Genomic DNA, 15513 nt, shown 5'->3' on the forward strand with positions numbered 1-15513 from the left:
AAGAAGCAAAACCCATGGGTTGAGATAAGAACGGTTTAATAGAACAGAAAAGAAGAAACTAATAATGATAATGATAACACTAATAAAATGACAACAGCAATAATGAAAGGATTGGAATGTACAAATGATGCGCAGTGCAATTGCTCACCACCCGCCGACCGACACCCAGCCAGTCCCCGAGCAGCGAATCCCTGCCCCCCACTTCCCAGTTCCTATACTGGATGGGACGTCACATGGTATGGAATACCCCGTTGGCCAGTTTGGGTCAGGTGCCCTGGCTGTGTCCTGTGCCAACTTCTTGTGCCCCTCCAGCTTTCTCGCTGGCTGGGCATGAGAAGCTGAAAAATCCTTGACATTAGTCTAAACACTACTGAGCAACAACTGAAGACATCAGTGTTATCAACATTCTTTGCATACTGAACTCAAAACATAGCACTGTACCAGCTACTAGGAAGACAGTTAACTCTATCCCAGCTGAAACCAGGACAACCATGTATATCAATTCAGGGAATAAGGAGATCCCTCCTGTTGAGTCACGAGGTTCAGAGCAGACCCCCTTGCTTTCTAGAGTCCTCCTCAGAGAAGGGCCCAGGGGCGGCTGGATCTACTCCTAGTCCCAGACTCGGTCAACATCTTGAAACAGATGAGGTGTAGGGATTGTGGAAAAAGAAGAGAGAAGAAGACAGAGAGAGAAAAAGGAAGAGAGAAAGATTTCACTGGTCCTGGGTCCAGCATTGGTCCAGTCAGCCAAGGGGTCCAGTTCCAGTGGGCTTGCGCACCTAGGGCTTCAGTTTGTGTCCTTTTATCATCCTTGCCCCTCCTTTGGGCGGGCACCCAAACTCATCAGGCTAATGAGCAGTGTGTGAGCCTTTGGGCTTGGGGGTCATTTGGGCAGTAACTTCTCTTTCCCTGCAGACATGGCCATTGTTTGATCTTTGTATCAGAAGAGCTTAACAGAACAGGGAGCTGCACACCCTCCAGCACGCCCTCCCCCTCCTGTTGCTGATGTCTGAGCTGATGGGCTTTTCACCTTGGTTCCTTGCTGTGCAGGGTTTGTCTTTAAGCAGAACTTGCCCCACCACAATGTTTGGGACATTAACTCTTTCAGTCTCTCACACAGGCTATCACAATGTTGTGTTCTGAGACAGGCAGTGCATTTGGGCTTAAGATTTTTTTTGAAGGAAGATTAGACTAGCTTGTCCCAGCAGCCTATGCAATATAAAAATCAGGGTTTTTTTTTCCTTACTTATTTTAAAACATGTTTTCATATTGCTGTTAATCGATTTCTGCTTTGGTTTTGATTGTTTTGGTTTGTTTTATAGTGAAATACTATTCCTACACAGGAACAAGAAAAGAAATACTGATTACATACCTGCTAATACTGACCAGCTCTGAACTACAAGATTTGTGTAGTTTTGTCTTTTGTAGTGTGAGACTAAAGCTACATCAGTGTATACCCCCCTCCTGTATATGGTTAGGGTGCACTTCAGTTGCCAACACATGGGCCTCGGGCATAGGCCAGTGATGCCGAGACCCTAACTGAAGCTCTAAAAATGCATGTGGAATTACATCTATGGATGGAATAGAACTGAATTTCATAAACTGATGGTTTTCTTGCCATGGTGACAAAGATTTTTAAGATTTTTCTTGTAGATTTGTTTAGAAATCCTCAAAGGAAGAAAATATTTTATTATTATCAATTAATTTGTCTTAACAGCTCTATAGTACACTTTGTACATTCAGGGAAGCTTTTCCATTTTGCATGTAAACTGGACTGCTATTATGGACAGTCTTTTTAAAAAAAATGCATATGTTTCCTCCACAGTCATTTCATGCCTTCAAGTACTTCAAAACAAAATAATTTTGTGTTTCATATTATTCTGGGAGCCTGTCAGCTGGACTGGGTAAAACAATTTGAAAATCCAGGAGTTTACAAACAACGTTTACTTTTCCTTCCATTTACTTTTCCTAATGTCTGAAAAACTCTTTTGTTTTGTGTGTGTGCATTTTATTCCTTCTCCATTGTACTTAAATAATGGCTTTTAAACCCTGATTTCTAAGTACCCAATTCCAAAGTCAGAACTTACAGGAATTGATCCAGATCCCTCTGACATTAATAGGAATTTTCTTTCTTTTTTTTTTTTTAATAGGTTTTAGTTCAGATTTAATTAATACATTATGAATTATTAGGGGTGGACGTAGCTTATAGGTATAAAAAGTATTTACATACTTCAGTGCAAAGAGACTGGTTCTGACTGAGGACTTCAGTGTGTCCCATCAATTAAAAAAAACCCCCAAAATGTACATTACCGTTATATAGAAGCTGATACTCTCCAACTGTCCTTCATATTGTTTCACTATAATATATTTGTCAACAAAACCATGATGGTTTTATTACAGTTTTCCATTCTAATTTTCCTGTCCTGTCTTCCCTGATCTGTTCTTTTGATTTGGGGTAAGCAGCTTTAGTCCAAAGATTAGTCAGCCTTTTCTGTTGAGCAGAGAAATATTGGGAGCTAGATTTGGATCCAATTCTATCCAAATACTTCACTGTTTGTTAAAAGCCTTGTATTGAAAATGGTCAGAAACCTTTCATGAACTCTTTCTTAGGTAGCAATAACTGTTATTGCTGTGTTGAAATGTAAAAGGTTTAGGAACAAGTGTCAGAGCTGATGTAGCTTTGTCTTGGGGGGGGGGGGGGGACACGACACCACCAACAAAACATGGTGTTAGTGATACATGCTTATGTAAGGCTTTAGAAAACCAGCATTTCAGTTCTTTATTTTGAAGTAACACTGCTAGTGAAACGTGTATAAAGCAATTAAAAATGTCAAAAGATTAAGAAGGTCAAGGACTCCAGCTAAGAACCATTTGCATTAGCCTCTTCTGTCCTCTTATAAAGAAGAGATACACACTTCAGTATCTCTTTACCTCTACCAGCTATTTAAGCAATTTCCTTTTCAGAGACCAGAGGCGTTTAGAAACTGGTAAGGCATACTGCAATCTCTAATGCCTCAAAACTTGATGATTTTGTTGTGGTGGTTTTTTTTGTCGAACTCTTCTTGCCAGAGTTTTTCTGAACAGACACAGAAAATAGTTACTGCTCAAGACGAGTGGCTGTAGGAAGGGATGTAAACATGAAATACTGAAACTTGCCCAGTTCCTTCTCAGGCTAAACCCTTCATGGGGCTAAACAGGGGGCTTCTGGGAGCTATTTCATTTTGGTTCTTTCCATTAACTGTGTAGCCTTACTGGAAGCATATGACAGCATGCTTGTGTTTTAGATAGCAGACCCAGAAACTATGTCATCTAACTGCAACTTTGGTAACGCTTTGATGTATTGTGTCTGTAATGTGTTTATCTCTGCTCAGTGCGTAATACAAAACATAGCTTGAAGATGTGTATTTGTGTTTATTATAATTTTTTAAAGGCATTCACCAAAATGTTTTATGGTCAATGCTGTCATTAAAATTAGATCAGACAGTGATTTTCCTCTGTTAAGCTTTTCCTTAATGGGTTCTTTGTCTTCTTTTAACTGTATTAGGCATTACATATTGCATCACCATCTAATGCAATAGATTTGTTCTCTGTGTTTATGTAGTACAGGGAAGTACTTCAACGGAAATGAAAACAGACTCTTTGGGTTCTTTGGTCATGGATAAAGACTTCAGCAGATCCTTTTTATTAATAAGAAACACTTCTCGTGCAAGATGGAAAATAATGAATTTGTAAGGGAATAGTGAGGAATGCACGTAGCTTCCTAAAGAGACTTTCTTGGAGCGATCCTACCCACACAACGTTAGCTGTGCCGGAGCCAGCTTCCCGGCTGTCCCAGGTCCGTGGGCTGGAGGGCAGGGCGAGCTCTTGGGCTCCTCTTACTCTACTCCTTCTGTACAGTTGTGCAGCGGCCCGGGGTTTCCCTGACCTTCAGCAGGCTACAGGTCCTGCGGCCGACGGGCAAAGTTAAGGCGGTGGGGACCGACGCCCCCCCCAGCCCCAGCTCAGCGCCTGATGTCATTCCTGCAGGTGAGACGCGGGCGAGGCAGTCCCCTACTCCGACCTTGAGCAGCTTGGTGCAACGGCTGGCACCGGGATGCTGCCTCACGGCTCGGACCTCTGCCGGCCGGTGGGTTTTTGTTTGTTTTTTTTTCCCGCCCCTCCCCTCGGTAACGCGGAGATGGAGCGCTGCTGCGCCCTGGCTGCCCCCCCCCGCCCCGCTTGCCTGCTGATTCACGGGGGAGGACGGACCCGGAGCCCCCGCGCGTGGTGCGTGCCGGCGCCTGCCTGCGCGGGGCGGGCTGTGCGGCCCCGCCCCGCTCCACCCCGCCGGGCTGCGCGCCCGCGGAGCCGCGCGCGGGCAGCGCCTGCCGGCGGGTCCGGCCGGGGCGGCGGCGGCGGCGGCGGTGGCTGCGCCGTGTGGCTGCGCCCACGCCGCTGCGCCCGTGCCCCGCGCCGCTGGCCCGCCGCCGGGGTAGATCGGAGGGGGCTGGCTCGGCTGGCAGGAGGCTCTGAACTGCCCCAGAAGTTTGCTGGCGGAGACCGCTCTCTGGATTGGCGAAGTCTTCTGGCCCCTCTCGGAGGAATACCGTCCTGCCTACGATGAGTGGCTGCCGGAAGCGGTGTAAGCGTGAAATACTGAAATTTGCCCAGTACCTTCTCAGGCTAATCACGGGGTCTCTCCACACAGGTAATGACTGTTTTTTCTTTGTAGTCGAGCTGTGCTGCGTGATAACGAGAAAACTGCCGAAGGGTTAAGGTGGTGATGGCATTGTTTTGTATTGTAATTCCTTTCATCTTACGAGTAATAGCAAAAAAAAGGACATCTGTGAACTGTTTTGTGGCTGAACATAATAAAATCCACGCATATAGCTTTCTGGTACAGCTTTTAGACAGCGTAATGTTCGCTAAGCATTTACGCACCTGAATCCAAACTGGGCTGTGAGTGTATGTGCTTTTACCTGTTCACCTGTGCACATCAAAGGTAATGCGGAGTATCCACGTGGTGGTCATAAAGGATGCATCTTACGCTTCTTATTTTCAGTGTTTCTAGAAGTGATTTACTTTGACAAGGAGACTACGTTCTTTTTCTCAGAGGCTTGTTTTTGCTTAAGGTGTAAGTAAATCTGTTGCGAACTGTCAATATGATGTTATAGCATCTCGTTCCAAACTTTAAGTAACACTGGTGGGTTTTGCCCTTAAAAGAATTTGAAACATAAACAGCTGTCAACTTTATTTAGGTAATTTTTTTTTCTGTAACCTTGGACAAATTGTACAGTACCAGATAAGGTTTCTAAGCCAGACTGAACAAATGGTATAGTTTCCTTCTTAGCACTTTGGAAAATACACTTTTCTCACAAATCAGCATTTTCTATGGCTGTTCCCAACAGCTGACAAATATGATGGCTCACATGCTGTCATCTGTATTTATAAAATATAATTGTCCTTCTTTCTAGACTCTTTTTTTTTTTTTTCTTTGGAAAAATCATCAAGCAGAGGTACAAGTCCAGCATCAGCAGATAATAACCAATTATGCTAACATCATTATTGAGAATTAAAAGCCATTCATTTTACTACAAGTATTCTGAAAGTTTCTGCTGATGGTGAGTTGGTTTTTGGGTTTTGTTTATTTTTTTTTTTTTCCTCGGGTTTAGGTACTGATGGAAAGATTTGAGAGCAAAGTTGACTTTTCAGTAATCATTTAGAGTATTGATGCGTGCTATTTATCAGATTTGGGGTTATAATGCTATAAAGATCATGGCCTAAACATTGTCAATGAGTACTTCATAGGATGCTTGTAACTTGTGGAAATCTGATACAGCTTTTTAGTAACTTTGAGTGTCTGGTGACGTAGAATTTCCCTGACTTTATTTTCTGTACTATTCCTAGTCCATCGTGGTTTCTCTTTTGTGAATTTTATCAATTCAGATTTCTCTGAAAATGCTAGCTTCTTGCTCCTGTGGGTTGCTATGGAAATTAAATAACATACGATGCAAGAAGCAAGCTATGTTAGAAACGAACACCAATACTCCTTTTTCACAAAGTCGTCCAAGCTCTTCCTTTCCAATCTAGCAAACGATGCACACTACGTTGTTTTTCAGACTGACGTTTGTACTGCAAGCTTTCTAAGCTCACAATTCAAAACTATTTTCAGGAATTGTTGTGGGTACTGATTCTTCTGTTTCTACTAAAAGAAGTTCTTTCACTTATAATTAAGCAGAAGATTTTCAATGCTAAATTACTGGAAAGCCAAGTAGAGTGGTATGAAACAGTTTCCTTAAAGGAAACAAGCAAGAAAAAACCCCTGCTCTTGGGAACTGTTAAGAACTGAGACACTTCCTAGGAAATTTTCAGTTTGTTTTCCATACAGGGGACAGTATCTTACTACTATTATTAGGTTAATAGACTTTGTTGTGTTCAAATGATGTAGCAAGTGAGATCAATATAATGTGATAATTATTAAACTGTTAAGAGAGGTAGAGCTCCACTGTTCAGTTCTTGCATAGCCCAATCTACTCATTAACCTCAACTGTTGCAATACCAGTTACTGTTCCCCCTGCAAAATCTAATGCATAATTCATTATGTTGATAATTAGTTGATAATTTATGAAGATGAATGAGGAAGCCTAGTTGAAAGTGTTAGAAAGTTTTATACTTTAATTTGTATATTAAAGGTATTGCTGTTTCTATCTTGAGCATTCAGAAAATGTAGGATAGCTACTAGAAATGAAAAAGTATGCTTATTTAGCTTGTTACAAGCAGGCAATCTGCTCACTCAAGTGACCAATTATTTTCAAAATGTACATGTTTACTAAGGAGCACAATAGTGAACACGGTTTAACTTCCTTGTTGATATGATTTGCCCCATTTCTTTTTCAGGTGTTCTTTAACGTTTAATTTATACTTAGTAAGTTGGAACTACACGTTGTTGAAAGCATATGCACTGAATCTAATCCATTCCTCCTTTCTATATGGGTAGGCATGTTGTAGATTAAGTATATATTCATCAGTATAGATTGGTACAAGCTCTGCTGTAGTTGGTGTGATTACACTGATTAGAAAACAAGAGAAAGTGAGCTAGGAGGGAGACAATTTGCTGGCTATAGGCCCAGGTAAGAAGTCTCTCTTGGATATTGGTTTTACTGCTTGCATTTCATAACCATTTACAGCACTACAGACCTGTTCTGTGGTGAATCTCAATATTTAAAATAATTTTTATCTCATGTAGCTGTCTGTGATACTACATAAACATGGACTTGTGCTAAATATTCAACTAAGCTGTAACCAATATTAATGAAACTACCCCCTTGCATGAAGGTAAATGCTGCATAAATCTTTACAATGGGTTTTAAGTGGCAATCTCTGCCTGAATACATCTGGATCTCTTCCACTTTTTTTTTTTTTTTTTTTTTACAGCAAGTTAGTATGATTGACAGCAAAATGTAGCGAAAATAAATAGTCTTTTAAACAAAGCTTTTCATTTTCCATAATTTCTGCTATATATTAAGTTGATGTGTTTCCACAAGTGAAACAGACTTCCTCAAATACTTGAAGACAGCATTTTTCAAATGTCATACCAATTCCTACTTTATTGCCTGCTGCCTCTTGAGGTGTGTTGGAAGAGCCTGGTCTTTGAAACGCTGTTGTAAAGAACTTAGCGCTGCCCTTGAGAATGTTTCAGTTTTTGGATGCAACGTGAATTTGTATATTATAAATAACACGATAAATCACTGCGAGATCAAGAAATAAATGGGAAAGTATTTTAAAATGGAGAAAACATAGTTTCAGAGCAATGGTTAGGAAATTTTTCTTAACTGTCACAACTGATAAAGTATGGGGATTAAAGAGATGATAGAAATAAAACTGTCATAGACTTCAGTGGAAAATTTTCACAAGTATTCATATTAAATGCCATAAAGGAGGCTAGGTTTTCTAGGACAGATTCAAATTCCCAGTTAGCATATGTGTTTACAAGGAAAGAAGGAAGAGGAGAACAGCTCTGGCTGTGGAATTGTACTCTATCCAACAAACTGAAATAATCTCACTCTTCCAGGCTTATGTAGATTAAGCTATTGATTGATTTTTTTTTATTATTATTATTATTTTAATCTAGAGATTGATGCCATTGGTGTAAAATAACACTGATCACAGGCTCAAGTTTTTTCTTAGTTTAAAAAAAAAATATTATTTGTGAATGCAGGATGTACTTTCTGATGGCACTTTCTTTGAGAAACCAGATTACCTGAAGGTAGTCTTTAGTCTTAAATTTTGCCTGTTTGTGCACAGAAATTTTTTCTAGCCTACTGCCAAGAGGAAGATACCATCTGAGCATAGACCTGAAGGTGTGGGAGGCACTAACGCAGAGGCATCCAGGGGCTCACAACAGTTGTAGTTCACCTGCCTGCCAGTGCCTAAAGTCTGAGTCTGAGACAGCAGTTTATTACGAATGCTTTCCAAGGCTGCTCCTAGGTAATTCCAAGATGAATTACCATTTCTGAATGCAGGTTAATAATGTTCCATTAACTTCTATTGAAAATACATGTAAAAAAAAAAATAGAATAAATTAAAAGAAAGCAATAATCCAAAACATCAAAATAATCCTAAACAACATGAGGCAAAGAGAGCATGTGAAAAGGACGTTCCCCTTTTATTTCAGATCCTATTTGCATAAAAATTATTTAAAAAGGAGCTTGTAGCTTGAAGAAATCATGAAAAAGCTAAAATGTCAACATTCATGGGAAGACATGGGCTTCATATGTTTCCAAATGCTTTTTTGGTTTGTGTCGCTGAAGAAATTGTTCTTCTGATACCAAATTAGTATTGTTCCTCAACCTGATTAGTCTTTTTTCATATTTTTTTTTTTTTTTAATGGAAAAGAATTCCAGGTTTAAGGTCTGCATCTCTTGTCTGTTGCCTGTGAGGTAGTTTGAACCTCTACAGTTTCAGATACTTTTCATATACAGAGGTGCAGCGTTTGGTCTCTTACATAAAATTGCACAAGTTCTAATGTGCATGTTTGTCATGTCTTGTTTAGGGAAAGAAGCCTCATTAATTTCAAAGAAACCAATCAAGATTTCATTTGAAGTTCTGCGTTATACTTCTGTGCTTTCTCAATTTCCTGATTAGCCTTGATAACATTTGCCAGTGTGGTCTTGCTATTAGTCTACCTCAGAGAGAAATCACTTTTGTGGAAGGGTGTGGTGGATGCAGGAATGTTACAAAGTTGGATTTTGAGTAGGTTTTGTACTAGTAGTTGACTGAGACACCTAAACGTAAAATATCAGATACTGAGAGAAGAATACCTTAAAAAACCCAACCAATCAAACATCCCCACCCCCCCTCCCCCAACTTAAATTTATTCAAGTCCTCTTGGCAAATATGAGTTGAATTTTGCCTGAGTCCTCTTATAACGTTGCTAGGATTTTTGTTTTGTTGCATGGTTGAGTACCTGGCTTTTGAAAGCACCTTTTTTTTATGTTACCATAAAGAAATAGGACCCCTCCTACAGGCTTGTTGTTTAGAAGAAGGCTATACTATAGACAGTACTCTGAGACAAAAGAGCAAGATGTATCTAAGTTAGCAGCATTTAGGTTAAAAGAAATTTTGGGAAATGCTGAGAATGCCATAACTTAGTGCACTTATGCTACATTCTGCTTCAAGCTCGAGCAGATTATAAATATTTCTTTTGTTCACTAAAAAAATCAATCCTAGCTATATACCTCTCATATGCTGCAGCTGCAGACCCGCTGTGAACTTCTAGCGATTTTGTAGAAGATCACTCAGATTTTAAGTAATGTAAGTAATTAGAAAATGTATGTTAATAAATCACTGCTAAGCACTCACAGATTATAAATTTTCCCCTCTTCAGAAAAGGGTCTAGATAGACTGCCTTTGCTTCCCCCAATTTGCATACCTCTCTCTTCCTTTAAGCAGTATCTTCAAAACTCAGTGTTGTACAAAATGTTTCAACTTCACATTTTATAATCCTGCATATGGCAGATTGACTGAACATCACAGAAGACTGAAGCAGTAGTGAAAAATTTCTGTGGGTAGAAGGATATCTTGAAGTAGGGGATCTAAACGCAATACCCTAATCTTTAAACATATTCTCCTGAATATGTTTAAATATTTCACTCAAACCTCCCATATTTTTAACACATTAACTTCATCATATCATCTATTTCAGAAAGGTTTTTTTTTTCTAGGTCATTCCAAAAGAGTCATCTTTGAAGTCTTAAGGTTTCTTGTGGTATGTTAATGGGAAAAGGACAGATAAAGTTACCATGCTGCATACCATTTCTTTTGAAAAGATTGTTTGAGTTTTTATTCTCTCATTCCGAATCTGAATCTTAATTATAATGAAAGATACAGTTCAGCTTCTCTTACAAATGACATATTGAAAAGCATCCCATAGCCATCCTTAATGGTCTCCCTTTGGAAGTCCTACGTTCTGTAACATTCTTGTAAGAGTCCAAACTACTGACATAATTTGTAAAGTTAATATTAAAACTTCATCTGTATATAGGACACAGCACTTGACATTATGTTTAAAAATATTCTTAAAGGAACTCTTAGAAAGTTACCAAATTATGCACGTAAAATGTTAGGAAATGGCAGCATTAAGACTATCTCAGCCTTATGCAATATAATGCAGTTCTTAACTGTGTGTGTACTTTTCCTTGAACCATTGTACGGAGTAACTTGGTAGTATAGAAGCAGTAAGGAATAGAGTATACTTAGAGCAGAAATTTGGGTGCAAACGGTAATAAGTACTACCTTAGAGTATACAGGCTGTTTTGTTGTTGTTGAGTTTTTGTTCATTTTACAGGGACTTTCTGTTGTAGACAGTTTTTGTGCAATGATTCTCTGAGACAGTAAAATGGCGGATAAAATTCAGTGTAGATTAACATGAAGTGTTGCATGCTGCGCAAAATAAGCTTTATGTCTAAATGGATAGGTGGTGACCTTACCATTACCAGTCAGGAATGAAACCCTGGGGCTGATAAACGTGTGAAACTCCTTACTAAAGGGTGTTGTAAGTGCAAAAAGTTATGCATGAGCTCAGAGGGACAAACTGAGAAAGCACTTCAAAAACAAATCTGTTGGGAGCCACTAACTAGATTAACTGTAGTACATGTAAGAAATCCCCCAAAATGAAAACAGTCTGTGGCTAGGAAAGTGTTAGGGGAAAATATTCAATATGTTTGTCCTGCTTCTCCTCTTCTCTGGGCATACACTAATAGCTGCTGCTGAAGACAGGATATGGGCTGAGGCCAGTCGTATGAAGTTCCACAAGGCCAAGTGCCGGGTCCTGTACTTCGGTCACGGCAACCCCATGCGGTGCTACAGGCTTGGGGAAGAGTGGCTGGAAAGCTGCCCGGCAGAGAAAGACCTGGGGGTGCTGGTTGACAGCCGGCTGAATATGTACTGTACACTGTACTGGGCACTGGTGAGGCCGCACCTCGAGTACTGTGTTCAGTTTTGGGCCCCTCACTACAGGAAAGACATTGAGGTGCTGGAGCGTGTCCAGAGAAGGGCAACCAAGTTGGTGAGGGGCCTGGAGCACAAGTCTTATGAGGAGCGGCTGAGGGATCTGGGGTTGCTCAGTCTAGAAAAGAGGCGGCTGAGGGGAGACCTTATCACTCTCTACAACTACCTGAAAGGGGGTTGTAGTGAGGTGGGTGCTGGTCTCTTCTGTCAGGTGGCTGGAGATAGGACAAGAGGAAATGGCCTCAAGTTGAGGCAAGGGAGATTTAGGTTAGATATTAGGAAAAATTTTTTTACTGAGGGGGTTGTCAAACATTGGAATGGGCTGCCCAGGGAAGTGGTTGAGTCACCATCCCTGGAGATAGTCAAAAAGCGAGTGGACAGGGTACTCCGGGACATGGTTTAGGCGGCATGGTTAATGGTTGGACTCGATGATCTTGAAGGTCTTTTCCAACCAAAATGATTCTATGATATTGTGCTAGTTGGATCCTTAGTCTGAACCAATACAATCATTCTTATGTTTTTATGTTGTAATAAACTTCTCTGCAATTAGAATAATATCACTGCTTCAAAAGGTGGTGGAGTATCACAGTTTAACCGTTGTAATGCCTACCTCTTCCTAAAAAGTGTTCTCAACTAAATCATCTCTCCTGAGTCCCTTCCTCCAATCACTAGAAGTTTAAAATGGGTAGTTTGCATGGAGTTATAAACCAGTATGAAGTCAACTGAAACATTTTTTTCAGACAGTGTTTTACAGCCTAATTATAAAAATCATTGCATGTGCTTTTTTTAATATCTTGGGTTTGTTAGGCTTCACATATGGGATAGCCTTAGCATAAGTTCTAGGACCTAATATATACATATATTTTACCCTGGAGTGAAAATAATGCTCTTGTTCTGTTGTTATAGTGTTGGCTATGAATGAGAATACAAATGATTATGCTTGAAGACCTAATGCAAATCCACAAGACTAGCCTTATGTCTGAATACTTTCCTACCCCCTCAGGCAATTGTACTCTTTAATGTCCTGAGAAGGGATTAGAAACTTATCGATGGAAGAAGATGAGTATGTAACAGCTAAAACAGGGATAACTAGGGCAGATGAACTCATCCTATCAGTAGCAGTGTCAATAGATGGTCCTTCAAGTGAAGGTATTAAAACATATAATGAAAACCCCTGTATTTTTGGATCTGCTTCATAGTTTCATTTGTGGCTGTTAAGTGAAAGATGCAAGCTAGGAATAAAAATGAGAAACCCTGACAATCTCATTCACGCAAATATGACAATATATGTATATGCTTTTAGATGACTGCAGTAATAGTATGTAATTTAACTTTTAGTTTAATGAATGGCGGTCTCTTCAAAAACTGGGATAACCACTTGTTCATATTTAACAAAGAGTCTGCAAGAGCTATCTTGAATGTGAACCTGCATTAACAAAAAATATTTTGCCCATTTAATAGTTTATTTTTTTTTAATTCTGTAAGAACATTAGAGATAGGTGATGGCCAATTCAATACTGTGTTTGGATATAAAGTAAATGGACAATCTGGAAAATGGCAGTAATATGTTGCCTTGGAAGTATGTGGGCACTGAACTACGTGCTAACAGCACTTCAGTCTTTAACTGGTTGTTTTATGTGACTGGCTCTGATACAGCCAGTAGAAATGATAGAACTGATAAAACTTAACACCGCTTCGTGGCCATGGCAAAAGCCAACCTTATGCCCTATTACACTGGCAGTCACTTGTTCATGTGCAATAACATAGTGACACCGGTTGTCAACAGTCAACAGACCATTATTCTCTTTCCCAGTATGGTGTGGTGGCCTTTACTTGCTTAAAGGTGTTTTCAGACTATATGTATCTTTAACATTTATCGTTTCCATGTATAGCCTGATTCATTTAAATTCAACCTGCAGATTTTTGTGTCTCTGAATTTGTTTAGATGTTGACTGGAGTGACACACTTAGTTTGACACTGAACTCTTAATTTGCCTCTTGTGTCTTCATAATGACAGTCTGTCAGGGAAGAGCACGCAATTCACTTTAATATCTCTCTCGGTTCCAAAACTGAAATACTTGGTTTTTTAAAAAATTACTTCCAAATAAACAAACCAACAGCTCTCTGGAATTGAACACCTGAACTTTCTACTGCAAAAAGCTGTCCAAATTTGATCAGCTGGTTCTCTAAACATTGACTAAGATGTTACCTTTAGATTCTGGTTTTTGAGTGCTAATTTACATCTTTGTATTTTTAACTAAAGTCCGTAGCATGGTGCAAGTATGCTTACACTTTGACCTTTATACGGGGATCACTCCACCAAAATACTGCAAAAAATTAAAGATTTTATTTTCCAAACGTCTTTTTAAAGCTACAGCAGATATTCTTAGGGACCCTGTGTTCCTGTTACTACCCTTTCGTATTGAACTCTAACGTGTCATTAATTCTGCAACTGAAGTTCTATTCCAAATAATATTGATACCATAATTTTACAAATGAAGTTTTGTCATTACTGTGTCTTCAGACTATACATCATCTGAAAATAAGCATATACAGTATTATTGAGGGTAGGGTGGTGTCAAATAGGCTCTTTAGCTTTTAAAACTGGTAATAATTTGATTTACCCTCTTGAACTTTTTATAGAGTGCCCATCTAGGCAGTGTAATTAAATTTAAATATAAATTAAAAGAGTCTGAGATGGGGGGGGGGGAAAGTCTGTTTTCATCAGCACCCATACTTCATTAATTTAGGAAATTGAATAAATCTGAAATAAGGTACTAAATTTTGTGTCTCCGTTAGTCTGCTTTTTATTGGCAGATTTGTTGTTTTTTAAGTCCCTTTTGTGAGGGATGTGATTAAAATCAAACAGCATTTAGCGTTTGTGATGTGCAGGCCTTTCTGTGTACAGCCATGGTAAACTTCAGTTAATTTCAGGAAAAATAAGTGGCAGGTGATAATTTATATTTGATTTATGGTAATATTTGTAAAGGTCAGCAGAAGATAGATTCCTTAGTCAACTCTGAAAATAGGAATTAGGCTTTTATGTCACTTGCTCCTCTAAAGTTTGTCTGTAGATTTTTCAGTCTAATGGCTACATTACGTTTCGTTAGGTGGAGAAGAATTTCTTAAAAATCCCAGGTCAGATTTTCTCCTCAGATGAGTCCCTTGGCATGAGGACATAATGTGAGGTGGGGGCTCTGGTTTCTGCAGCACTTGAGAGAGTAGAGTTGCTGGTCAGATGTGATACCAACACACGCACTCAGATGCGTCCAGCTTGGAGCAAAAAAATTCAAGTTTGTTTTTAATCAAGTAGAGTGTGTATAGTAACTGCTAATGTTGATGATTTAGATTATCCTGGATTATGGAAAAGTTATGATTTTTACATTTCTAAAAATATGTATTCAAAATGTGTAAGTATACTCATTTTTAAACAAGCCCCCTTTTAAACAATCTTTCTTTGTTTTCACGAGTTTTAAATGTGCTCATATTCAGGCATCTCTCATGTCAGGTACGGTTAGTACTCTAACCATCTAATTCGCTAGCAATGATGCCTCTGGAATCCATTATAGTAAAATCTGTAGAACTTTCTGTAGAAAATACATATGAAATTACTTAATTACTGTAAATGTGAGTCTAATGATTATATATGTTTAGTCAGTTACCCCAAAATACCATAAGTTTCTTTCCAGACAAACAGGTATTAAACACCAGTGATAAGCTGCTCTTGAATTGCTGTACTGCAGCCTAACATGACTTTTGTAAACTTCTTCCATTATCAGTTCAGGAAAGGAATTATAACATAAGACAAATCTAAAGAATTGTCTTCATGTGCAGTTTTAATTCAAATTAAGTAGAACTACTACATTTCAGAAGTATCGGAACTGAAGTGGCCTTATTTTAATTTAGCATAATTCATTTCTCAAAGAGATTAAACCAAAGTCTATTTTAATTCTGAATGAGAGGGTCCCAACAGAGACTGAATTAATTTTAACTATTCTACCTTACTTATTAATTAATATTTAACTT

General features: G+C 39.1%; 1 protein-coding gene across 6 annotated transcripts in view; it reads left to right on the plus strand.

Annotated features, from left to right (window-relative positions):
* KCNIP4 (potassium voltage-gated channel interacting protein 4) overlaps positions 1 to 15513 on the plus strand; it is a 474029-nt gene that overhangs the window by 109400 nt on the left and 349116 nt on the right. Inside the window, exon 1 of one of the 6 annotated variants that reach the window (XM_052780351.1) lies at positions 4501 to 4687. The exons of the other annotated variants lie outside the window; for them this stretch is intronic. Coding sequence (XP_052636311.1) covers positions 4600 to 4687 — 88 coding nt within the window. The 5' untranslated portion in view covers positions 4501 to 4599. Of the gene's footprint in view, positions 1 to 4500; positions 4688 to 15513 lie in introns of those variants that run through there. 6 annotated transcript variants of the gene reach the window in all.

Source organism: Harpia harpyja, chromosome 2 (assembly GCF_026419915.1).
Source record: "Harpia harpyja isolate bHarHar1 chromosome 2, bHarHar1 primary haplotype, whole genome shotgun sequence".
NCBI lineage: Eukaryota > Metazoa > Chordata > Aves > Accipitriformes > Accipitridae > Harpia > Harpia harpyja.